Here is a 26,312-nt window from a genome sequence, read left to right on the forward strand (position 1 = left end):
CACATATGATTGTATGCGGGTGTTTGAGAGTATGTAATGCTAAACCAGCCTCGTGGCTCCTGTGAGGCTCAGTTTTACCATGCTCACAGTCTCTGTCTTCACACTCTCAGTGTGATCCAGCTGAGTGGGTGAAAAGGAAGGGAGGGAGAGAGTTAGAGGGGAGAAGCAGCCACTCTTCGTCGCTCACTTTTTGCTCTGAGGCAGCCAGGCAGATATTCTTGGCTTGGATGCAGCGCTCATGACAGGATTAGGAGCCAGGGACACAGGACCAACTGGAGATCTGCAGGTTCTAGAGGTCGAACCCGAGCCAGATTCTCACCCTGCACGGGTAGGACTGAAACTTCTATTAATACATAACAAAAAGTATTTCAGCAGTAAGTGCTGGATCTTCATAGAATTATGCAGCTGAAACTACAACTAACCTTCAGTTTTGGAACAGGCATTATTCTATATACATAAAAAAGTAATAAAATCTGGCAACTGTGTTATGGCTGCTTGCACAGTACAGTTCTTGTTGAAATAAATACACCAAGGAATTAAACAAGACCACAACAAATTCGGTTAATCTTTAAGTCAAATGTGATTGCAGAGTGCTGAAATTAAAATTTTGAAAGGTTTTTATTTTACATGACACCCTTTTTTCCCTTTAGTTTCTTTGGACAAACAGCTACTGCATACACAATGAGAAGATACAACTGGGTCATGTTAAGAATTGTTAAGTGCTTCATGATGAGTAAATCATCAAAAAATGTTAGCGTCAGACATTAAATAAAATGTCTTGGCTTAGATGCCTGTAGCACAAACATGACTGCATTACAAATGAGAGGATATGTGTGGAAAGTGCTGAGTACTTCACAGTGTCATTAATTCATGATTTTTTTTCTCTTACACTAGACAGGAGCAAACAATGGAAATATTAAACCTCGTCTTGTTTTTATTCATTATATTAAAGTTCCTATGTGCTGAGCTACTAAAACAAAACTTAATTGTTGAAGATTTAAAAGGTTTTCCCATACTTTAATTCATCTTAATATATCTGCAAAACCAGATAGTTCTGAAGCAAAAAAACATGAGATGGCTTATTTTGAATGCTTCCTTAATGCTTTTGTTGTGTAACTGGTTGGGAGCCTCAGTCCCAATACTTTGATAAATAGCGATAAGGACCTATTCTTTCAGAGTGAAGAGCTCATTTCTCCAAATGAATCTCTGGCACCGTAAAGAAGGAATTCTGAGCAGGAACGCTCACCAGATGATTCATGTTCATTGAATACAAAGCCAGTTAACTGGATCGTATTAAGACAGAGCAGTTAGCTGTGAGGATGGTTACATTTGAATTTTTTTTAATAAAATTACAAAACACTGCAGCATGCTTTACCATACAGTTGTTGTATGCCTCTACAGCATAATTGTAGCAGGTTATGTGTAGTCCTGCTGCACAACGTTGCATGCATCTGTGCAGTTTTAAGTTAATTCCCTAACTCTCAAACATACAGAGCTGGAGCAGCATGTGGTTTCACTCTGGAATTCTGCACAGAAAAAATGGGGGGAGAAGAGAAACTTGCTTGACTTGCAAGTTTACCCTGATTTCAAAGTGCACAAGTCATCTTAACTGAGTTTTCTGCTGTTTCAGCTCACCCCAGAGTTACGCTATCTCCTTTGTAGTACTTGTGTGTGTGTTTATCACAAGGTTGTGTATGGCACCGATCCAAACCGGTCAACATGGCTGGGTGGTGGGGGAAGATGTATGTGTACGTGTGTGCTTGAGCTCTGTTTAACATCACATGACAGCTTTTTAACTCCCTCATTCTAATGAGGTAACTTGCTGACACCCAAGCTTGTTGATAGAAAAATAATCAACTAAAGTAGATAATGGATAAAATTCAATGGTTTCGGATGGGGGGTGAATTAGACAAGTGAAAAGTTTGTGTATCACAAACTCATAGTTCAAGTGAAATGGACACTGACCGTTTTCAGGGCTAATAGTCACACCTTTGTGCATGTTCTTTGAATTTAAGAAACATGATTTCTTATAAAGGAACACACGAAAAGGCAATAGTGTGGCTTGCTCCTGTCAGAAAAGTTCACCCTCTTGTGTTTATTTTTGTGGGCTTATTACTTCTGACCCCCTGTGAAAAACTTGGGTGTCATTTTCTGTTTCTAAACTTTTGTGAATGTATATGTGTGTCCCTCTTTCCTTTCCTGTGCTGCTGAGGTGAAGTTATCTGGTTTCAATTAGGCTCTCAGGGATGTCTGAGGGTCCTCTCTTGCATGTACTTTACATACACAGAAAATGTGTGTCTCTAACGCCATCTGATCCTCTGGTTCAGAATTACAGTTTTTTATTACAAAATTACAGTGATCAGACTTTTTCCCTCTGTTTTTCCTTATATTCTCCAAATTTGTAGAGGTACTTTTTTTTTTTTTTTGCTGATGGGACAGACTCTCAGGCACTCACAGGGATCCTATCCCAAAGGAAACAAAGTAAGGTGAGCTTACAGTGAGTCTTGCAGCCATATGAAATTCACTAAATTTTCTTGTAAGAAGTGGGAAGAAAAAGCTCATTCTGTTTTTTACAGCCTGCCCTACTTGTTCTCGCTCTCTCTCTGTAACACAGTGACCCCTGTGTTTCCGAACTGTTTCCTCAGGATGCCTGAACTCTTTCCATCTCCAGTGGCTTGTCCAGTGTTACTGAAGCATGGACATCTTCTGTGAGCAGCCAAAGCAAATAGCAACTGTGCAGTCTCACTGTTTTGCCTGTGTAAGACAGTCATGAAGTTTGATAAGGTTTTTATTGTATTTACAGGTAAATCCTTAGTTTTACAGGTAAATCCTGGCAAATTTGCCATACCTTTGACTTGCCTTCCCTTCAATCTGATATGAGAATGGTAACCTAGGAATACATATGTTTTGACATGATATTGTAATGTCCCTGCAGTAATTGGGAAAAACTGGAGGAGGCTGTTTGTGGTTTTGGACTTGTCTTGCTACCAAATCAAATTTTATACAACATCTTTTAATCAAACATTCTTAAAATCTTTTTTAACACAAAGATAATCTCATTTGGTCTATCACATTATTAAAAAATGCTGCTGTCTCTTTTGGTAAGTAAATCTTAAAAAGACCTTTGTGCAAATCTCTGTTTGGCAGCAGGGTTTCCCTTCAGGAGACATCATAATGGCCCTATTATACCCCTGACATTAATCATGTCTTTGGGAATTTTATTCTGCCTTCCACTCTCTCCCTTTAGTTTCTTCCCACTTTAAAAATCAAACCCCATCTGTTACTCTCTTGAATACGTCACCTTACAGCATACTTTATAGCTTATTGTACAGTATAGGCCTAATTCCAAAATAGTTGTTGTGTAAATTGTTAATATAAACAGAATGCAATGATATGCAAATTTCATAAACCTTTATTTTATTCACAGTAGAACATAAAAAACATACCACATGTCAGATTGAGATGACAGCAGTTCAAATCCCTCCTGCATGGGTATGTTGAATTCGACTCAAATGGGCATGCACATGCTACAAAGTTCCATCTTCATGCATGTTTTTGTAAAACCAGTAAAGTGTAAGTGTACATTAATACATTCTAATACAGTCTTTTCTGAGATGGCTAAATGCAGCAGATATTGTGATAGTAAAAGAGCCAGTTACGGCTATGTGTTAACTTGCAATATATAGCATACTTACATGTATGATAATCTCTTACAAAGAAAGCAGCAGAATGTCTTTAATGCCCACAGCATTGTGGCTTCTGATATGCTTTAGTCAATAACTTGATATCCTCCCCTGAGTGCATACCAGAACAAGGGCGGTGGTCAAATATAGCCATATGGCCATACTGATCTGTAACCATAGTTCTATTCATCAGTGCATGTGACCATGCTGGCTGATATGCTGCTCAGCCATGTCTCATTTGGGAATATAAATTACCAAAAGGAAACAGCGGCCACTTAACAAGGATGACTTTTTTATTCTGATAACGTGTATCTGTTCTGCAAAACTGCTGTTTGATCACCACTGTTTGTGACCAATCAGTGCAAGTCTTTAAGCAAGTTAGCCTTAAAGAGACAGCCTGATACCAGTGTAGGTGGTATTATTTTCAATGGCGTTTGAGCCCAACCTATCTGTATGTCCTCTGGTCTGATGAGACCAAATGAGCCATGTGAGCCCACACAGACTATTCAGAAGTTATACACATGCTCAGACAGACGGCCTCTCTGTGTAATTGTTTTAATTCTTCCTACCTTACACCCTCTCTTTTTGGATATCCTGCAGTATTCCTGTTTCAGTGTATACATAAATATACATAATGTTATATACCCTTTCTTGTACCTATATACAGTCTGTGTTTTTAAATGACTGTATTCACATATTTGTACTTTCATATCCAGTTTTTGACCAAGTAGTGCAACTTTGCTCATGTCCTGGGTAATACAACCTCACAACTCCTGTTCACTCAGCTTTTGAAATGCAAAGTTTCAGCTTACATATGAAATCATGACCTCCTGATCATGTGTCGTGGATATGTGTTGTTCATTAAGAAGTGCACGTCTTAGTTTCAGTTTAAGCTTTTATTTGAAATCCTAGACCTTTGCAACACAACATAAAAAGTGAAAGGGTCAAAAGAATGAAAAGCTGGTCCAGTGGTGAGACAAAAGACAAGACTTCACCCTTTGTGCACTGTTTCCAAAAACAAATTACAGAGACACAGTAGCCTCAGGCATGTGTTCAGTGGCTTGGTGTGATTGATAGCACATTTGTGCTAAGAGTTTGCTGTCCCTCTTGTCTTTTGACTTACTCTGTAAGGTGTTTGAAAAGCAAGTCACAAAGAGTTATGCAAATCATTCCCATTCATTCAACACTTTCAGACACAATACAGTCAGTGCCATTTAAGAGCATGCTGCTATCACTAACGGTATAATGATGTTCTCACTGATATCAGTTCATTTCTTTGAGGGGTTTTCTGGCAGTGCTGTCTGATTGTGGTTTCCTCAGGCAGCTGAGCCAGAAATGTTTACAATAAATTGTTTGAAACACAATTAATCAAGAGAGTGACCTCAAGCCATTAAAACTATAGAATCAAATGAGATCTCTTTGTTGCACAGATGTAACCTTTTCATTGTGCAGTTTTGGGTGTGTTTCACAAAGGCCTCAGACTCTCCCCACAAGTTTATTTTTACACAGTCCAAACTGAGAGACATGCTGCTCCCACACTTTATGTCCAGACCAAACTTTCTTCTGGATGGCAGTGGCAGCAAAACAGTCTGCACATTGGTTCCTACGGAATTATGTGACCACAACCATGAGGTCCTTCTACTAATAGTTTACAGATGAAGGGATACAATTTTTACTTTGAGACAGCTTTGGGTTGGTATAAACTGACCAGTGGGAACTTGGGTGGGAAATAATACTGGACTGGGAGGGCTAATTTGGGCCTGGTATGGGTACAATGTGAACCTCAGGGATGGCTTTGGCCTGAGTTAATTTGCTATGGTCACAGCTGGAATGAGTGTTGGATAATACAGGCTGACTGTGGCTATAATCCTTTAAGAGGGGCTGGACAGTTCCTGCTGGGCAGCTGTAACATGTAATAGTGTTGAACAGGTCCAGCAGCAGCCCAAAGGATTTTGTGATACATCAATATTACAGTTTGATATGGAGAAAAAAATGTGTGGTTGCAGATTTTAACTTGACACTTCTGGCATTGAGAGACACAAAATCTAAAGACTAACAGTAACAAGCACCAGAATACATTAATGACAATATAATGTGCTGGATAATATATTTGACTCTAATGAGAAGAGATATATGTGTATGTAAAGATCAACTAGTTATTGACATGGTTATTATAAGAATACAGACAAGAGCCAATTAGTTTAACACAAAAAGTCTGGTCTAACAGTGTCATTATATAAGAATGAAGAATACTAATTAACATACATTAATTCTTTTGATATTTCTTTTCCAAGTGAGCAGCGTGTTGGGATTTTAGACTGGAGTTCTATCTACAAATTTGGGCTATATTTAGAGTGAATATCCTCGTAATCCTTTTGTCTAAAACAATATTTATATGCAACAAAACACAGCTTTGTTTAATCATTTACTTGATTTATTCAGTTGTAAAAAAAAATAAAAAGATAGTGATTTATGTGAAAGCACAAGTGCATAAGTGATAAGTTCAGTGGGAATTTTAGAACCCAGTTTAGGTTTTCCCAGTTTTCTGTTCGCATGCAAGTAAACAGAAGTTGATTAATGGCTATTAAAAACCCTGTAATCTCAAAAAGATGTGCAAAACTCTGACTTTGCTTTCTTCCCTGCAGAATTCTGCCTCAAGTATGTTAAAAAAAATTTTTTGGTGGATTTTGGAGAGAGACTGGTCTGTGTGCCAGGATGTTGAGTAGGAAAAAAACGAGCAGGCTAACAAGCTACTAGCTCGACGTTTAAACTTAATATATATTGTACACATTTGAGTCAAAGCTCCAGTGGTATTTACCCAAATGGTACTAAAATGATGGATGGCCGTGTAACGCACTCAATACATACATAATGGTTTATATGTTAACAACGTATTTCACAAAAATGAGTACTGGGCAGGCCAACCTCTTAACTCACCTCTCCTCTTGTATTATGTCTTGTTTAATTTTTATGTGTATATCCCATTGCCTCCCTAATTGTTTTCATCCATTTGCAAAGACATGTATTTCCTCACGTTTAACACTAGGGGCCTCAGTCTGTACATAACACAGAACTATGGACCGAATACACAAGTATCTGGAAATGAGGCATTAACCGGGCCATATGATGTTTTTGGGTACTTTTCTTATATCTATATAGTGCGTTATATAACTTTTTCTGTATGACCTGAAGAATTACAAAGTCCAAAGTGCTATTCTAACCCAAAGAAGGCTCTTGAACTGGTTGAAATGCCTCATTTGCTGTCTAGTTTTTCTTTTTTTCCTTTATTTAGTGACATCACTATAAGACAGATTTACATCATTCCTGCTTGGCACACCTGAAACAAAGAATAATCAACCATCTTCCAGCATTCCTCACTCTTCAGATATTAAAAAAGGAAAGCCTGGGCCTTTCAGAAGGTTAGCCTTAAAGAGACAGTAGCTGAAACAGGCAGAGGAGTTTCAGAAATTCAGACAGTGGGTGACAAGAAGTGCTGCAGCAATGTACGGTATGAGAAGTTGTGTGTTTTATGGATATTGAAGCATATAAACCTCCACTAATACCCTCTTAGTCATAGTTTATACTTCAACGTCGACGTGGACCCTTCCGCTCAGAACGTAATTTCCGGCAGTTGCCTTTTCCGGTCTTAATGGCTATACAGCGAAGAAGCTCGTTGACATTCAAAATTATCGAAAGAGCATTTGTTCATCCAGGTTGTAAATTCACACCAGTGAATTCACAACCAGTGTTGTAAATTTACCTGTTCAGCCTCGGCCGGTCGTACACACCACCCCCGCGAACCTCTTCTCTGTCGCCAGCGCTTCAACATTTGCAATATAAGCATTTGTTCTTCAATATTGATAAGTTCCAACAGCAAATACAGCTGCTCCACCTCGGTTGCCATTGTTTACTGCTGTTAACTGTGACCGGAAGAAAAAGCAAGGATTCGGCTATAACCCCTGAAACCACACAAACATACAGCCACACCTCCCTACTGGCATGGTGAATTGCAGAGCAATGTGTTCCCTCGACGCAGAACTTCAAATGCTCAATGACAACGTCACGTCGATATCGTCAATGTTCTGAAATAGTATAAATTAAGCTTTAAAAATATTATGAATCTTTAATTGAGCCTAAATGGCTCCTTTAATGTTTAATCTTAAATATCTTTAATATGGAAACTGACTGCGTGCTGCAAAAAAGAACCTTGTAGGATGTCATAATGGTATGAGTTGTATACAATGAGAAATAAGAATGCTGCTGTGGGTATTAGCAAGTACTTGGAAGTACTGGGTTACAGATTTGACAACTCTGAAAGGCAGAACACCCTCTCTTGGAAAGATAGATCAGTAGGGTTTTATTTGGGCGAGACAAAACAATTGTGAGTGTAATCCCCATTTAGACCAAAATTTATTTCATTAATATGTAAATGTTCAGAGAAAACTCACAATTGATGTCTTCAAGGCAGAAAAATGCTCACTGGATTCGGTGTACTGTAAGGTTATTTGGAAAACAGTGGATCCTGGCATAGCCTTAAAACCACAGTTTCTCACATTACACTGCAACTTTTAAAAGCTGCTCCCCAGTTGGCTACTTGTACGAGCGCGTGCCTCATAAATCAGCAAACAAGTCCACAATTGGAGGTTGGAGCGATGTCAGTCACACAAGATCCAAGTGTCCAAGAGATTTGTGTTTGACTCCAAAGTGAGACCAGAGTTTTTTTCACGTTTTGGCTTGGTATCTTTTGGCAAGTTTATTGCCTGTCTCTTGTAAGGTAATTTTTTTTAAAAAGTACTCTGGAGGCTGTACTACATCATCCTGTGCAAAAACAGCAATAAAGAAATTTTTAGAAATGTCTTCAAGAAATCATTGCCGCATCCTCATTAATGCTATGCTCTACCCTCTGAGCAGCATACATCTGCAGTACTGGAAACCAACACTTGGATCAGAGCGCTGCATATCTTTCACCTGAGCCAAATCTTTTTCTTATAAAACTGTTACTGCTAAACACTTACAAAGTTAGAGAGATGTATGTGTCTGGGTTCACTCTAGACCTCTGTTCATGCTTTCAGCTTTAGCCCAGTCTGGTCTGGATTTTGTACAGGCATGTGTCTCACCTTGTGTTGAAACACGTCCATCATCAGCTTCACAATCATTTAACACAGACACAAGAACATGTGTTCTGCTGCTGTTGCATAGTATCCAGGCATAAGGTAGTCAAATGCACTGCAGTAACAGAGCACACTTGTATACAAAGAAATAGAAAGAGGAAGAAAAATAGACGCATTCAAAACCCGCTGGTGGCTGAAAAGACCAATTCATGAAGTTCCTGTTGCGTTTGCAGAAACAGCTTGGGAGAAGTGCATTGTTGCATGCAATGGCTCCAGCAAAAGAAACTGAACTTTAAAGCTTACTTCATTTGAGGTGACTGATGTTGGTGAGAGGAAGAATCCTCAGTGGAATGGAAAGTGAGTCCAGATGCATTCTCAGCTGTTTCTGTCTGTAGCAAGCTAACATGGCCAGTCTATTATTCACAATGGAAACATAACATCTGCATTGACAGGTTTGTTCCACTGTGTGAGACTGGGAGAACTGGAGTTTGGTACAGTTGCACTGAGTCAGCCTGCACATGTGTTCCTTGACGGAATAGTGGGCCTTGATATTTTACCTCTGTTCACTCAAGTGACCCCTGACTCTCTTATTTTGCCATATAAAATGCCACCATATGCACGTATTCACATTGTCAGCAGGACAATTGCCATTATTTGCAAATAGAGCAGCAGCAAAGACACCGAGGAGAGAGAACAGGGCACAATTAATAATGAAACACGTTACATGGATTAAGTCAGACACATTTTGAAAAAGCTGTGATGGAGGGAGGTTGCAAAGTGTCTGCAAAGGCTGGTTAACACAATTTAGATTGAGAACTCTGTATTAAATTGACCCAATAAGTGCATACAAAGGAAACAGCTTGAATCTTCTTTAAGAGCAAAAAACTTAAACAAATTATAACAAATTATAAGTATTACTGAAACAAGTATGATAAAAATTATCTTAATACCTTCAAATTGCTGTCTAAGGCAGAAGGATCCAAATCCACTTACCACAACCTTCTAAGTTCACCGGTTAATGAGCCATAACTAATTTTTTAAATCTGTAAATAACATGTAAAAATGTCAAATTGTGGTTTTACGGGGGTTGCAATTTCTCTGCTTTTTCTCTGCCAAATTATTCATTGAAGACATAATTTCTAACTGCTTACTGTAACTGTGTTGGAAGCAGATCACATATAAGAAATTGATATTCCTTGGAACTGCCATACTTTCTGGGGAGGCCTTTGAATTTAGAATCAAGCATCAGCTAACTCCGAGACATTTTTCCTGTCAAGTGCAATATTTGGCAACCTATTTTTTCAAGCAATGAAGAGAAAGTCACTGATTCCAGCATACCATGTGCACTTCTGTGCCTCACATGGAAACCATGTATGGCTGGCTTTAAAAAGATATCAACTAAAGAGAAGAAAACATCCAGGCTTGTTTAGTTGAAAGTACATAAAAACAACAATTTATTACAAGCAAATTTTAAAAGTTCACATATTGCCAAAGTCTCCTTTCATAGTCCTTTTTTCGTTCCTTGGCTCTCCATGCTACAATCACTGGCTTTCCACATTTAAAATGGTAATATTCTAAATGTCTGTCAGCAAACCACCTGGACAAACTTTAACTTCCTCTTAATCTTGTCTCGCAAACGCTTGAAAATGAAGGTGAATGTGCAAGTTGTCAGCTTGTGCCTCCTCCTTTGGCATGGTGAATTGTGCTCAAAGCACTAATATCTGGAAGTGCTTCTGAGCCCATGCAGATGTTTCTATGACAGAACAATGTCTGCTTTTAATGCAATGTGACCTGAGGGGTTGGAGATGCATGATCAATGTTTTGTCATGTCCCTGAGCACTGAGATGTCTCCAGATACTCTGAATCTTTTGCTGATACAATGAACTGCAGATAATGCAATATACGAAGTCTATTTTTAGGAGGAGGACCATTACTCCGAAATTCCTTGACAATTAGTAGATGCTGATTTTGCGAATTGCTCAATCTATCCATCTTTGCTTCTGAGAGACTCTACCTCCCTAAGATGTTCTTTTTTAAACCCAATCATGTTGCTGACCTGTTGCTAAATAAACTTGTTGCATGGTGATGTGTAGGTTAGCACTCTTGCCTCACAGAATGAGGGTTGCTTTCCGGCTGGGGCCTTATTCTGTGTGGAGTTTGCATGTTCTTGCATTTAGCTTTTATCCATGTTACACAGCGTCCCAACTTTTTTAAAATTGCGGTTATATTTACTATCTATAGAAAATTCAAAAAGTGTGACTTTGGTAAAATATATGACAAGTTGTTTACTAACAATTTAATAAAATAGCAGAATTACAAACTCTCTCTTTCGCTCTTCTGTTTTTCCTCTTTAAAAAACACAGATGTGACCGGCCTCCTGTGTCCCTCCACATCAGCTGTCCAAAAGCCTTCCCAGGTTGACCTGATTACCAAGAGCCCGAACTTCCTCTGCTCTCCTCCCCCATCATGCGTCTCCTCACCACCCTCCTCCTCTTGCTGCTCATCCGGTCAGCGGAACCCTGGAGAGGCCCTCGGTCAAAGGCTGCAGAGAGGGGCACCAGGGGCCGTGTACGGGGCAGAGGCAGGGCTGGGCTCATGAGGCGCCAAACTCTGCAGTGTAAGGAATACACGGAAGAAGGAGAGAAGTACCTTGACTGCCAAGACAGGCAGCTAACCTCAGTGATGAAGGACTGGCCCAAAGATATTAATCACCTACTGCTGGCAAGGAATAAGATTCAGGTATTTGCAGCCAGATTTCAACTTGCTTAGTGCAAATTTTACTGTATATTCAGGACTAGCTTTGTTTTAAGACACAACTAAAGACACAAGTCTGAAATGATTTAAAAACTTTCTACCGACACTTCAAATTGATATTTAATTTGACAACATTACTGACATTAGCTTAGCTCATATTTTAGCTGTACCAAGGAATGTACTCAAACAGCTGAATCTGCTGCCAAAGGCCTCGGCAGGCTTATTGAGTCCACGTCACAGAGAAGACTATTCACCATTGACTATACAGGAAGCGTTTATTGACCACTTAAAAAAAAACACATTTCCACAGATTGCCTTAAATGTCTTTAATATAAGCACTGTATTATACACACATACTACTCCTCAGTTATATCCGTACAGTAGGAGCTGGACGAACAGTTACTGTGGATGTTTAGTCCAATTCCACAAAACAAATGAGATGCAATAATCTTAGATTGTAAGTATCTTACACTGAATATAAACCCAGCTAACTTGTTGATGCCTTCAGCATCTGTGCACCATTCATCTGCAGCCAGGGTCAAAAACATACTTGTGTGTGTGTGCTTTGGTTTAACTAAGTGAGAGCACAGGATGTGTTTGTCACAGGTGCAGAGAGAATCCAAACAAAATACTCTGCCAGAGAGGTAATAAATACATTTTGACATAGATCATAGCAATGCACAGTGGATGCTTCCAGAGAAACAAAGATTAAAAAAAGGCTTTTGTTTCATTTATACATTTGATGATACATTACGTAACATTTAAAATGTGTTAGTTAAAGCTCTATCCCAGTGTCCTTTTTTCAGACATAGTATAGTTTCCGGCTGAAATGCTTTAAAATCCATTGTATCTTATCTGCTGCTGAATAGTGGAGCAGTTAATGAGATGAGTAGTGCAGAAGTTACGACACAGAACAAAAGCTTACCTTGGTCTTGATCGCTTTCAGTATGTAGCATTTAATGCGTAGAGAAATGTGTTGATTCATAACACAAAGCGGCAGCTTAAACTGATCTTTATTTATCTTTATTAAGTTATTTAATTGCTGGCAATGAACAAAAAAGGCTGCTTGGGCTCATAGCAGTTTTAGCACTGTTGTAATATAAGTATATAATATAAGTATTGTAATATAAGTTTATTCAACTTGACGCCAGTCATAGGAAAATAGAGCCAATGATGATATTTAACATGTCCTAATATATATATTAAATATATACATGCACCAGTATCTTTCTCCGCTTTCCCAATTTTTGTAATGAGGTTCCTCAAACTGGGAAAAGAGGTTATCCAGGTTTCTGTAAATAGGCATGTAAACATCTTAGCCTAAACTTTATATCTAAAATGAAAACATAATCATAAGCAAGACACTCATACCGCACTACTAAATCATCACAAAGACTTTCAGGTGAAAATAGAATCGTATGATAACATCTGTTATAATCATATCCTGCTAAAGGTTGATGAAACCTCAACCGAGGCTTCTACTTAACTCCTTAAAATCAAACAGGTCACATGTCTCCCAACAGGTTTTGAGGGACAACATGTTTGCCCAGTTCGCCCAGCTGAAGAGCTTGGATCTCCAGCAGAATGTCATCTCCATGGTGGAGGAGGATGCATTCAGTGGTCTTACTCAGCTTACCACACTGCTTCTCCAGCACAACCGCCTTAAAACAGTCTCAGAGGAAGTCCTGCTCCCTCTGGCCCGCCTCACCTACCTCCGTCTCTACGACAACCCCTGGAGCTGCCACTGCACTTTGGACAGCCTGGTCAGGACCATACAGGTGCCTAGCAACCGCAACCTGGGCAACTATGCCAAGTGTGCGGCTCCTCCTTCGCTGAAGGGCCAGAAGCTGAAAAAGCTGCAGGTGGACTTGTGTGCTGAAGACAGGAAGCTGGAGAATGGAGAGGAGCTGCTGCCGAGGCCTCCATCAGTGAAAGTGAAGCCAGAGGCCACGTCCATGTGTCACACCTACTTTCATCCCACAGTTGTGTTGAACTGCAGCAACAAAGGTGAGAAAACTTCAAGTAATTTACTTGAGGTCTACACTTCTTATATTTGATGACATTTGCTTGAACTCTGATGTCATCATTTGGATAGCTCTCATGAGACACATAATAAAGGTAGCGTAGCATTTAAGGCAGCTAAAAGCTTGCCAAAAAACTACACTACCAAGTACTAGTCTTGCTACAGACATTTTGCAAAGACATTCAAAATACCTAACAAATAAAGCAGGACTTAAGTAAGTATACTTGGCTACTTATTAAATGGTGGTCATGTGTAAAAAAAACATTGAAAAGAAATGTGCTGCCTTTGCTGAGGCATTTTTAGAGTTGCTAATCTCTCAAGGTAGAGTCATGCTTGCCGGTACTTGTCCAGTGAGACTTCATGTTTTGGTTACAGTCAGACAGCAACCAGAGATGTGTTTATTTTCATAATGTTTGCTACACGGGATGTGCTCGCCTCAATGGAAGGGAGGCTGTTCATGCTCCATACTTTCAAAATCAAGCTTTGACTCAATGTCTTTTGGGGGAAAGGTTATCTTCATTTGGCCATAAATCAAGCTTTGTGTTGTGAATCTTTGTAAAATAGAGCTTTGTCACAGCTGACATTTTCACTTGTTGTGTCAGGAAGTCCCTTTGTTTGACCTGAGCGGAGCCTCAAGAGTATCAATATGTCTGCTGGGAAATTATATTTTTATGGGTAGCCTTTTGGTGAAATTGTGGCAATTGGAAAATACACCACCTTCTTTCTTTACTTTATCACTACATCCTCACATTTTCTGTAGATTTCTGATGAGATTTTAGAAGGCATTAAACAGCTGCATCTCAGTCTTTTTGCTGTTTCAGATGTAGCAACGACTCTTCGTGAGTTGGAAGCTGCATAGAAATGAATAACATGCAAAATAAAAGGACGAGAGAACAGAAAGTGACAGCTTCACCAGTTTTCTTTGTGTTTGTCACATCTCGTCGTTAGTTTGAAGTTGCCACTGTGAGACAGCTGTGGGAACATTTTTTCAAAGTGACGGAGATCATTTCTAAACAAGCTCATATGGATCACTCTTTGCCCACTCATCTCTTCTCTTTTGTCATCCTCTTGCTGCCAATCAAACTCGAGCCGCTGTACAGCACACAGCACTTAAAGACTATGTCCTTGATTCCAAATTCATCTATAAATGGAGAGCTTCTTGGAGGGAGGGAGTAATCCTTCACAGAGCACCCACAAGCCAAAACTACACAATGCAGCATCTGTATTGTGTAAATGCTTGAGGAAACCTTTTGCATATTTTCCAAATTATTTTTTTCTTTCTCTACTGGAAGACATTTGAAACAGTTCCTTATCTTAACCATAAGGTTCTTCTGTTTTTCTCACAGCATGATTATCCCTATCTCCTCGTAGCTTTCCTCTTTCATTGCCCAATAATAACTCTCTCCATCCTGCTTCCATCAAAACCAAGCCCCAACATATAAACTATATGGTGTGTGAATACAGCTTACTATACTACAGCTGCTGTGTATGACATTCAGAACATGGTGTCTGCGCCTGTGACTTGAAAGCACTCTTGTATAGTTACCGGATGACTGCAGTCTTCTTTCCTTTCATTCCTCTAATTTTAATTAGTCACAGGGGTTGTATTCCTTCTGTGAAATTTAAATCACAGGTATATTTTATTGTTGCATTGACTTGCTTTCGCCGCATACTTTTGTCTGGTTTACAATCTAAACACTTACAGATGTGGACAGATGCCTTTGGCATGCTATGATATGATGTAGTGTAGCCTTGAAAACTCTGGGTTCAATAAGGTAACATTGTGCAAGGACGTGAGCCGTCATCTGGTATTTGGTTAACTTAATTGCAGATTATATGGAGCTGTGTGTCTCCATGCTGAGTAAGGAACTGTGTTTAGAAAGTCAGAGCATCCGCTTGTTTTCATGTTCTCCAACCAACACTTATGAGGTTCTAGTTTTACTTTTAGGCTCCTAAAGCTACCTTCTGTGCTTACATACAGTTGCCCACAGGCCCAAGAGTTCCTGTGTTAGGATAACACTTTAACTGGCCACTTCATTTTTTTGCTTCAAACATATCATTATGAAGCAAAAGCCTGGTCTTGTGCTAAATTGTGACAGAGGAAAGAAATGTCAGTGTAGATTTGTATATTTTTCTTGCATTATTTTTTTTCATGAGACTCAACTCAACTTTCAGCGTAACATATTTTAGTTTGAGGGTTTTTCTTTTATTGACTGCACCCTACCAGTGAATTTTTTAGGTTGAAGTGGAACATGTCATAGCAAGCAAGGAAGAGTCTAACCAATTTTTTTACAAGGCCTAAACCTCAAGCAAAAGTAAACAGGCAGTCAAAACAATCTAAATAAGTCTGATAAAGCTTGTTTTATAGCAGTTGTTCTAAATGTGCCGGAGACATTCAGATAACTAAAGAACCAGGATGAAAACCACTGCTGGATGCTAATGGCCTCATGAGCCCTCAGAGCCGAGCCAGCTGTCCAGACGTGTCTCTTATTGAAAATGTATGTCTAATGTATGAGGAGGGGAATCAGATGACAATGACCACAAACTGTTGAGCAGCTGTATCTTGTACTCAACAAGAATGGACACAGATTCCTTGAGCAAAACTGTAACAATTGATATCCATTCAGGATCGGTATTAGTTTCTTTGTTTTTGGCCAAGATTCCGACCATGCAGTTGTTTTCACGCTCTTGCCCTGACTCATAGAACTAGATGGTAGCTGGTAGAAATGCATTAGAAATACAGTAAAAGTCAAAGCAATTGTAGAAATAAATGTAAGCAAACAGTATTTGAATATCTGCATTGCAGGATTTACAGTTTTTAAGAGGCTATTTTTCACAAAGTTCAGAAATACTTTAGATAATAAATATGCTGGAGTTTTGGACCCCTTGGTTTTGGACTCCATTCCAACAGTTCAAATGGTTTGATTGATAATCCAGCCATGCTCAGGAGATATTTTGACAACTACAGTGACCTACACCGCCAGTCTATAGCTACATTATCAATATAGTTACAAGATTGGCAGATGCTTGCAGTCTCTAGAAAGAAATTAAAAAAAAACAGTATATGTATAAGGTTGACATGAGTGTTGAACCGTTATTTATACATCTATTCATTTAGCATGTGGGCAGACAGGAAGTAGAAAATGGAAAACCCGAACAGAGTGAAAAGAAGAGCTTTCTCTCCTTTTTCCTCAAGGCTGTTTCTTTCTTCTCATTTTCCTTCCCTTGTCTTCATGCCTCCCTTGTTCTGGTTTGGATGTACTTTCTTTGAGGTGAACCAAAACTCTCTCATGGTTCTCACTGGAAAGCAACGATGCACAAAGTGGTTGGAATAAATAAGAGGTGGGTGTTTAAGGCTGCGTTTCTCAAAGATGAGACTTGGTCACAGAATTACCCACTGAGAATATCTAAATTGGGGTTTACTTCCCTTTGATTTCCTTTGCAGTGGAAACAATGATGAGTTTGCTGTGATGTATATATAAAAAGAAAGGAAATAGAAGTTGCACAAAACTATTTGTAACTTGTTGTACAGTTTTTCAAAGCATAATTCAGCTCGGTAATACTGATCCAAAGTCAGGTAGTTAGAAGTGGACTTTGTATGTCCAGAACTGTCATAAAGATGCATCCAAAGGGGTAAAGAAAGAAACATAAAACAGCCTTATTAAATACTTTATGTTAGGCACATGTGCTATGTTATACAATACAGCAGAGTTAATTTGCTAAGAAACCCATCTATAGAGTGTTGATTGTTTTAGTTCCAATATTTTGCCCTCAAGACTGTGCTCACAAGGTCAATAAATCCTCTACGAAGTAACCAAAGTCCTGTGTAAAAACTTCAGGGTATTTGAGTGGGCAGCAGTAAAATGAGTCATGTATATGATCAGTTAACTGTGAATCCTCCCACACACATGATGTTATATCATCCTCTCCCTGGACTTCATGGGTCACACACACTGCAGGCAGTTCCAGTCAAGGTAAAAAGTACACCTTCTTCCAGCTCTAAAGAAAATCATCTGGTTCTCACCAGGTCCTTAAAATTGTGTAAATACAACCTGAGATGAACAGCAACATATCACAGTTGCTTCTGTATGTGCGCGATTAAGTTTTTTTGTTAATGCTGCCTCTGCATTTTGACTCAGTTTTTGTTAAATAAATTATGATAATGTGTAATATGTAATATATTGTTGCTAATCTAAAGTTGTATTTACCTAATGTCTAGACCTGATGAGGATCAGATGCTTTTTGAATACCTCCTGATTAAATAAAGTCTTAGAACTGAAAGAGGGTGTACTTTCTTTTCTACCATGTGAGAAAAGCAGGTCAGATCAATTTAGCATAACTTGAATTTACAAGACCCTTCAGTGGATGGGAGGATATGGCTTAAAGCACTAAAATGGTCATTGTAATAAAGATAGTATATGTATTCTATAAACAGAGCCATCAAAATGTTTAGAAAAAGCTTCCAATCTGCTTCGAACTGAGTGATGGCAGGACATTGCACATCTTATCCACAGCCAGACATAGTTCATATGAATATTTTAGACAATGAAAGCACAAGCTGAACTTACAGAGGTTATTAACAGGTTATTGCACCTTGTTTGTTTGTCTTTAATGGTGAACTAAAAAAAGAATCATCACTTGTTTAGTTGAGACGTGCATTACTACATCATGTTAAAGTGTTCTGTAGAGCATTCCTCTGATACCATTAAACCACTCACCATGTTTCATAACTGTACTGTTTACAGTTTACCAACAAAGATAAATGTGAAATATGCAGCTACGGTAGAACCACCATGCAACAAAGACACTGCCAAAAGCAAATAATACAGGATTCCTGTCAATGTTTTTACCCGTTCTGAAGATATTCACTGAATTTTGTACAGTTGGGCCCAGAGAAATCCCGTCAGCACAGTAAAATAAAACAGAAAACTTCTTCCTTCCATGCTGTCTAAACCGCATGAAAAAATATATTGCTACTACTGCTCCATGATATATTTGTGTTTCATCTTTTGGAAAAGTGATAATGATAAAACGTCTCAGAGATATTTTTCCTGAATATGAGGTGAGGTGAAGTGTGGGGAATTACTTCATATATCTCTGTAAATTATCAACACAGCCAATCTATTTTCTCCACACATAAAATATCAGATTAATAGTCTTCTCCACTACTTAATCAAGTAAATAGCTCTGTTCTATCTGTTTTAACTATATAAATACTGTTCCATGTGTTTAATGCATGACCCAAATGCGCGTGTTACGCTAACAGTAGCTGCAATAAGCTCTTCAAACCTTGTGCAAACAAGTTGAATAGAATTCATGATGCAAAACCATTCAGAATTTAATGTGACATTAAATTTGATGTTTGATGTGACACACAAGCTAAATCTATATCAGAGTTTTTAGAGTGTAAAACACATCCGCAATAGATGTTTTACAGGTAGTAAGAAAACACAGACTTTTCTGACAAAAAATCCCCCCAAAAAGTCTAGTGGAACAGATGTTCTCCAGATTAATGACTCCAACAGGTTCAGCAAAGGCTCAGTCCAACCTCAGTTATGAATAATTTACTTTTACTTTTCCTGACAAGTTATCTCTCTTCCTCTCATATGGTGGCTCATTCATTCAGCCATTCCATTGATAGAAGCATATGTGAACAGATGTTGAAGAAGTTACGAGCTTAACACTTTATTTGAAATACTTGCTTCATTAAAGGTATCCCAAAGATATCCCAAAGACTTGCTGAAAGCACATTTAGCTCCATCAGATCACAAGTGAGATAGTAACTTTCCATGTTTGGCTCAGCTTTTCTTAAACTTTCTGTCCACACTGAACATACAGTGTGGGAGATTATCGTCATTCGCTGTAAAACACAGAGGACCACAGATGCCTCTGATCTACGGGGAAAATTCGTTTTTGGCTCAAGAAGTTGAAGTCTGTTAAAGGAGCCTGGGAATTTGAGTCTAGTGTTGAAGTATCAGCATTTAAAAAGAAAATCTGCTTTGGTAAGGTTGCAGACCCATACACCCAAAGGCAGGCTGGGAAACCCTTTAGACCGATCGCTTGCAACATGGAAACAAAGAGGATCCAAAGTGTGTTCCTGCCTTTGTAAATGTCAGTGCCTGCAGCACATTCATCAGCATCACAGAACAATAATCATTACATTTCCTGAGTGTTCTCCCTGCATCTGTGTGCATACTGAATATATGTGTGCGTGCTGTGAGTGTAATTATGTTCTCTTAGTCAGAGATGATTTATGGCACCGGGCCTTCATAATAACTGGCTGCAACATCTGTGGCATTAAAACAGTCCAAATACTGCAACATCTGCTATATAAAAGTGTCTGTAAGCGTTCCTTTAAGCAAAGTACACAGATGTGTAAATAAAAACAGATAGGAAACTAAAAAGACAACTCTACCACACACATATCATACACAATAGTTTTTTGTTTTGTTTTTTTCAAATTTATAAAAAATAAAAAAAAGATCAAAATAACCACATTTCTATTATGTCTGATGTGGCACTGACTGCCAAAACACACGTTTCCTCTCATCTGCAACCATTTTGCTTGAGAAACAAATGATGATACAGGTTGCAGAGGCCACCTACTCCGTTTTAAACCGAGTGACTTCATGATTGCTGAAGCAGATGTGAGCTTCAAGTTTAACGCTCTTTGTGTTGTTGCACACTCCCTGACAGGTGAAACAAGTCTAATGACTGAGGGAACCCCAAAATGAACTCATAACCTTTAATAGGTTGCCTATTGAGTGCCTTTTTTTCTCTTACCTGAGGCTTTCTGACAAAAGTAGCACTGGTGCTGTTGGAGTTAACACTACTCTGTACAGTTTCGTTATCGAAGATTTAAGTTGAAAGGTTTGTGTAACCCATGCTAAAATTTTTGTTTCATCCATCCTAACAATGCTAGGAAGATAACATGCATTAATAGTGAAATATAAGGTTCTCTGTTGCTGATATGGGAATATATAGGGATGGCTGTTTCTTTCATTAAAGTTTTCAAAGATAAATATGAATGTGTGAGGCTGGAAGAAAGAGGAAAAAAAACTCCCAAATGACACATAAGTCAAATATTGCTGTACATGCTGTTGCCCTTGGCTCCATCTTTAAAATGTAAAATGTTGCACACAACCCACAAAACATCTTGAAAACATATAACATCAAGACAGATTGAATTTCTGTCTCGTTTACTGATTCTCAATTCAGTCTTCATTCAGATCTTGTGCGTTTTGCATAGCTGCATCAGAGCTGTAAATCTATCAACAGGTAGACATGAATGCATCTTATTCTGTTATTATCTTAATTTCTGTTCCAGAAGGTATTTAGATTGACCTTTTACCCTTTTAAAAACCCAAAAAAGTTGACCTCACACTTTTTCTCTTCCTCTTAGGCTCAAGACCTCAACTTTCTCTTCCTGTCTTCCTCTGCAGATCTGAATAGCATCCCCTCTGAGCTGCCATCTGACATAATAAATATGGATCTGTCCAAAAACAGCATCAAGCATCTCAGGGCCAAACTGTTCGTTCAGTCCAAAGACCTCAAGGTACTCAACCTTAGCAGCAACAACCTGCAGCATATAGACACAGGTAAGATATTGGTCCTGCACTCCAGAATTTCCTTTCCTTCACACACCTGAGCATGAACCCACTGCTGTACAAGTACTGTACCATAAACAGTCACAGCTCAGGGAATTGGCCACATTTGATGTGCTGCGTTGGTGAGCAGTTGAGTTTTTTTCACCTTTTTAAAAAAAGTTATATCTCCCAGTTTGCTTTAATGTCTCCCTGCAAATAAAAAAAATATATATATACATTTCACATACCACAAGATCCAAAAAGAGCCAAAAAAAGTGTAAAATGTATGTTTTTAAAATGTTTTATTAGACCATAAAAGAAAGATATTGTATTTCACTGTGTAAGTTGCCTTTTTGTGGGATCTTGTTAAATATGGAGTAGGAATTCCAACCCCTGGCCATTTTTAATTTTAATGTGGGTGTTCAGAAATGCTGAGTTTCTAACTCCCATGGTCCAAAAACATGCACGTTAGGTTCTGGTTTGTCTCTGTGACGGACTGGCGACCCATCCAGGGTGCACCCCGCCCCACTGTCCGGCAAGTAGTTTTAAAGTTTTATGACAGGGTCAATCGGACATTTTTAGCTGAAAATGTATTTCCAAAATTCAACTTTATTGCCAGAAGAACAATTGTAGGTTTAACTTGACAAAAAAACAAACAAGAAGAGGCTAAATTGATTACAAATTAGGCTTAAATGGCATATACAACATGCCTTATCAGTGACATTTTTTTTACTTTGTGTTTACAGATACAGAAAGTTGGATTTGAAGTAAAACAAGCACTTATTGTTACAAACTGTCTTGCAGGTTGCAACATAAAAGAAAGAATGAACACTGCTTAAAAGAAACAGTGGGACACATTACTACAAGTTAACTTTACAGCAACATGTTGCCAGTTAGTCAAACACAAACTGACTTATCAGCAAGGGTTGTGAAGCTTCGGAGATACCCTTTGTGCTCTGTCTGAATCATAAAAATTATCATATTTAGTTTTGCAAAGATCAGTGTTGATTGAACATCCACTCCCTGAAACACACTCCCATTTTTCAAGGTTTTTCATAGCACTCAGCGGACTAATGATGTCTGGGTTGATGTCTTCCTGCTCAGAGGGAAATCCCTTACAAAAGCTAGAAGTTTTCCTCATTGCCCATCAGCACATGTAAACAATCTCCTACAGCTCGTTCCAATGTGTCTAAAGACATTTGGAAACTGAGAAATAAATTCTGTGTAATTCTGAGAGCTTGTTATGGCCTGCGTTCATATGGTCCCAATCCTCGCAACTCCTTCTAATCATGTTAACATTCAAAGTACATTAAAAGAGGTTGTTTATTTCTGTTTCTCATGTGGAGGGTGACCAGAGTGGGAGAGAAGCGATAAATGGAGATTCAACTCAAAGATTCTTGGATTATTACGAATAGATGCATGCTTATTTGTAAAACTTCTACAGAGTTGTTTTTGGCTAAAACTTGTGCCAGATGATTATGGTTTTTAGACACAATCATCATTTTGACAGCCACAGGGAAGTATAGTATATCTAAAGTTTAATTTTCTCCTCTTCCTCTCTGGTTAATAACTCATCAGTTCAGGAACTGTAACAAGGTGGAGGGCCACCCACGATGAACTCCCAGCAGAGATGAATTTTTGGGACATTTTCACAAACTGCCATGAGACCCTATTGATAGAACATTCAGGAAGAAGTCGACATTTCACACCAACTTGTAAAGGGTTGCCGAGAAATAGGCCTGATAGATATTATTCAATTAGTGGTTGGCCGTTAGATGTTGAGATAAATTAATGTCAGCCCCTGGGAAAATGCAATGAGAGTAGATCACAGTGGGTTTCCTGTGGTCATGGTGGCACCAAAAACCAAATGAACAGCAGCTAATTTAGAGGAGCCAGTCTCATGAAAAAAGAGATGAGATAGAGCGGTAGGAAGGGAGGAGGGGGGAGGTTCCAACTCATCCCTCTTCTACACTCTATTACAATTCCTTTTTGTGTTTGCCTTAAAGTTGAATGATATTATCTATCACAATAACCAAAATATACAATAGACATCTCAGTCCGTATAACATCAATTTTCTTATTTCTTGAATCTCTTCTGTAATTCCGGGGATGTTTTTGTCCTTGCCATTGTTATCAGCCACTATATGCCCCACACTCCCTCCTCTCTGTTCCCATTTTTATCCTCCCCCTCTACTTCCGCTCTGTAAAGATCAAAGTTTGGCCAGAGGCTGCAGGACAGGGAGAAGCAGTCTCTGCTTTCCAATTACTCCCTTAAAACACATACACATACATGCACATGCACACATTTAGAAAAGCAGCGCCAACGAGACGTCTGGAAGCTTTCAGAGACCTCATTAGCCCACTCAAAGTCACTGTCCATTCATCTGTTTGTGCCAGCTGGTCACTGTTTGTTCTCTTGAATGTTTATTGCAAGTGGCTGAGAAAGTATAACTACACTTTAGTCTGTAAGAAAGTGTCGTTTTTAATACAGTTCAGACACCACTTACCACTGCATCCATTGCTGTAGTTTAATGATGATAGTATCTTAAGTTTCTTTGAACAATTAATTATAGTAGAATTATTCTAATATTTTGGAATTTGTTATTTTTTATAATCACTTGGAAGCTTCCTTTTCTGCAGCTTCTTTCATTCCTGGCTTGTCGGAGGCAGATAAAAAAAAAACTATCATAAAATTGAAATGACTGGACATTTTATTGTTTAACAAGTTTGTTTGATGAGAATTTTAAAAGTATGTTTGTGTTGTTTAGATATACAGAAACTTTTGCATTGATTTGAAACATCTAATCTAATATGTACCAAGAACTGATCTTCATCAGCTAAATCTTCTGTCACTATCAGTTAGTCCACCACCTTGCCTGTCCTTTAAAGCCATGAAAGAGCCTTTATCACAGTTTTTTCCCCCTTAAAATATATGATTATATGTCGGCTTGCTTTTGTTTTCAGCGCCACCCTTCATCCTTAAGGGAACTGAGTAGCTCTTTTGTTCAGAGGTAGAAATGTTCGTGTTGCAGTTCCCTCCTGCTACCTGTGGGGGCAGTAGTTTAGAGGATACCCCTATGGGTTGTATTTAAGAGTCAACAGAGGGATGAAGCCTTCAATTTTGAGGCATGTGTTGTGAAAAAAGCTTATGGATTTCCCATTGTTGGCCAAAGACCACAGTTAAATGTGAGACAGAGCTACTTTCAGATCACACATTTCTTTTTTTTCTCCCAGGTGCCTTTGCAGGCCTGCTGTATCTCCATGGCCTTGATCTATCCAACAACAGCCTCCATTACTTTCAATATGGCATACTGGAGGATCTCTACTTCCTACAGAACCTGTCATTGGAGAACAACCCGTGGATCTGCGACTACAACATCCATTATTTGATCTACTGGCTCAAGCACCACCCCGGCGTCTCTTACACTGGCCTGATCTGCACCGAACCACAGGAGTTCAGGGGCTGGCGTGTCGAAGATTACGTTAAGACCTACAATGGGGAATGTCCCATAGACAAACAAACAGAGGGGATGGATACAGGACAGGACTCACAAGGAGGGTCAGAGAATGAGGCCCAGGAGGTGATGGGGGAGATGGGCGATGGACAGGGGGAACTTTTCCCACAGCCGCTGAGAAAGAAGGTGTCCAAGAAGTTTGAGATCATCAGGTTGAGTTAAAAGTTAGAATGAAAATGGATCTATGGACTGGTGTGGTTTAATTAGGAGGAAAATGTACACAAGCAAATTGAAATGGGGGTTTAAGTTCACCAATGGATTAATAGAAGTAGATTTAGTCATTTGAAGTTTAAAAATGTAATGTGATGCACATTTCTTGGGATAAAATCTATTTTTTTCCAATCCATTTTTCGGGGCTACATCAAAACATCCTTTTGGTAATTTCCCTACATGCAGGAGCGACAGAAAAGCTCATGTAAGAAGTTTTCCTTTTTCTTTTTTCTATTGCTAAGTTTACCTTTAAGCAAAGACCAAGGAGATTAGAGCTTCTCTTTTATCTTTCTTCTGAAACATTCCCAACCCAGTTTCATTTAATAACCCCCAGTTTCCCATCAGAAAAATGCTTTTGAATTTCCTCTTTCCTTTCTTTTTGGCGAAAAAATTGTGCTTGGTTATGTTTATATTAATGTATGACATTGTCTGCCTGTTTTCTGGAAATAAAATTAGGTTTATTTTTTCTGAATACTTCTTTTACTAAGCGAGAGACAGATATGATTAATGGTAAAACTTTATGTTGACATAATACATTTGTAGGTGCAGTGCCATGAAAAATAACACAGCCGTGAATAATGACAGGAAACTTATGTGCTGCATCAGAAAGTGACTCGTTGGTTTAATGAAGACACAATATGTCCAGATATTTTGTGGAGAGTCCGCCAAAAGCACCATGACTGAGCACAATTAGTAAAACTTGCCAAGCTATAAAAGTGACCTGATATGAGAATCATGTTGTCTATTACAAATAAGGCTCATTGGTTCCTTTTGGCCTTAAATACACTTACTCACTTCTTTAATTGCCAGGTTATATCTCAGATAATTCATTTTCCACTGTCAGTGAATGAATGAATCAGTCACTTATAGGATTAGCAGGATTATAATGGTTCATATTCATCATTTATTGATTGTTTTTTCTAGAGGACTAGCTGCACCTGAACATTTCATCCACACTGTGTAAAAAAAATAAAAAATAACATACCCTCATGCAGATAAGCTGGATCTTTGTCAGAAAGTAACAATCAGTGTGGCCTCAGTTACATGGCTTCAAGGTTGGTGTCTGAGTTTGGGTTGCCAACTTGGCACAGCACACAAAGACAGATTATATCTTTCATGCGAGCCCTGTCACTTCAGTCTAAAGGGAGTGATGTTGACATAATTCTGCTTTAAGGCTGGTTTGTCATTTTCATGTCTCCAAGCTTGCATGTTAACTTATTAAAGGTTACTTTGTGTGCTCACTCATGCTTTGAATCACTTTTGTTTCTTTTATGCAACAAGATGAATAGCCAATTTACAGTTTTGGATTATATGTGGTGACACAGTGCCATCCAGTGTTCACAAGGGAATAGTTCAGCGAGCTTTTGGAAAAACTTTAAACTCATAATAGAATTTGCTGTGACTCAGTCATGAGATCTCTTAATGAAAGT

The 26,312-nt window shown here is 38.7% G+C and overlaps 1 protein-coding gene across 1 annotated transcript; it reads left to right on the forward strand.

The window, feature by feature from the left end:
- lrrc17 (leucine rich repeat containing 17) lies at nucleotides 1-25,862 on the forward strand. The gene is made up of 5 exons (XM_072377792.1): nucleotides 1-328; nucleotides 11,158-11,533; nucleotides 13,072-13,555; nucleotides 21,014-21,169; nucleotides 24,392-25,862. The coding sequence occupies exons 2-5, from the start codon at nucleotides 11,261-11,263 to the stop codon at nucleotides 24,832-24,834; spliced, it is 1,356 nt and encodes a 451-aa protein (XP_072233893.1). The 5' UTR covers nucleotides 1-328; nucleotides 11,158-11,260; the 3' UTR covers nucleotides 24,835-25,862.
- Nucleotides 25,863-26,312: the final 450 nt, after the last annotated feature.

The sequence above is a fragment of the Leuresthes tenuis genome, unplaced genomic scaffold (assembly GCF_036924035.1).
Source record: "Leuresthes tenuis unplaced genomic scaffold, fLeuTen1.0.hap1 SCAF_23, whole genome shotgun sequence".
Classification (NCBI taxonomy): domain Eukaryota; kingdom Metazoa; phylum Chordata; class Actinopteri; order Atheriniformes; family Atherinopsidae; genus Leuresthes; species Leuresthes tenuis.

Excerpts from the sequence above, each read along its gene's own strand:
- lrrc17 (XM_072377792.1), top strand. The coding sequence starts at position 11,261 with ATGCGTCTCCTCACCACCCTCCTCCTCTTGCTGCTCATCCGGTCAGCG. Across the intron at positions 13,556-21,013 it reads GTTGAACTGCAGCAACAAAG|ATCTGAATAGCATCCCCTCT; the intron begins GTGAGAAAACTT and ends CTTCCTCTGCAG. Across the intron at positions 21,170-24,391 it reads CCTGCAGCATATAGACACAG|GTGCCTTTGCAGGCCTGCTG; the intron begins GTAAGATATTGG and ends TTTTTCTCCCAG.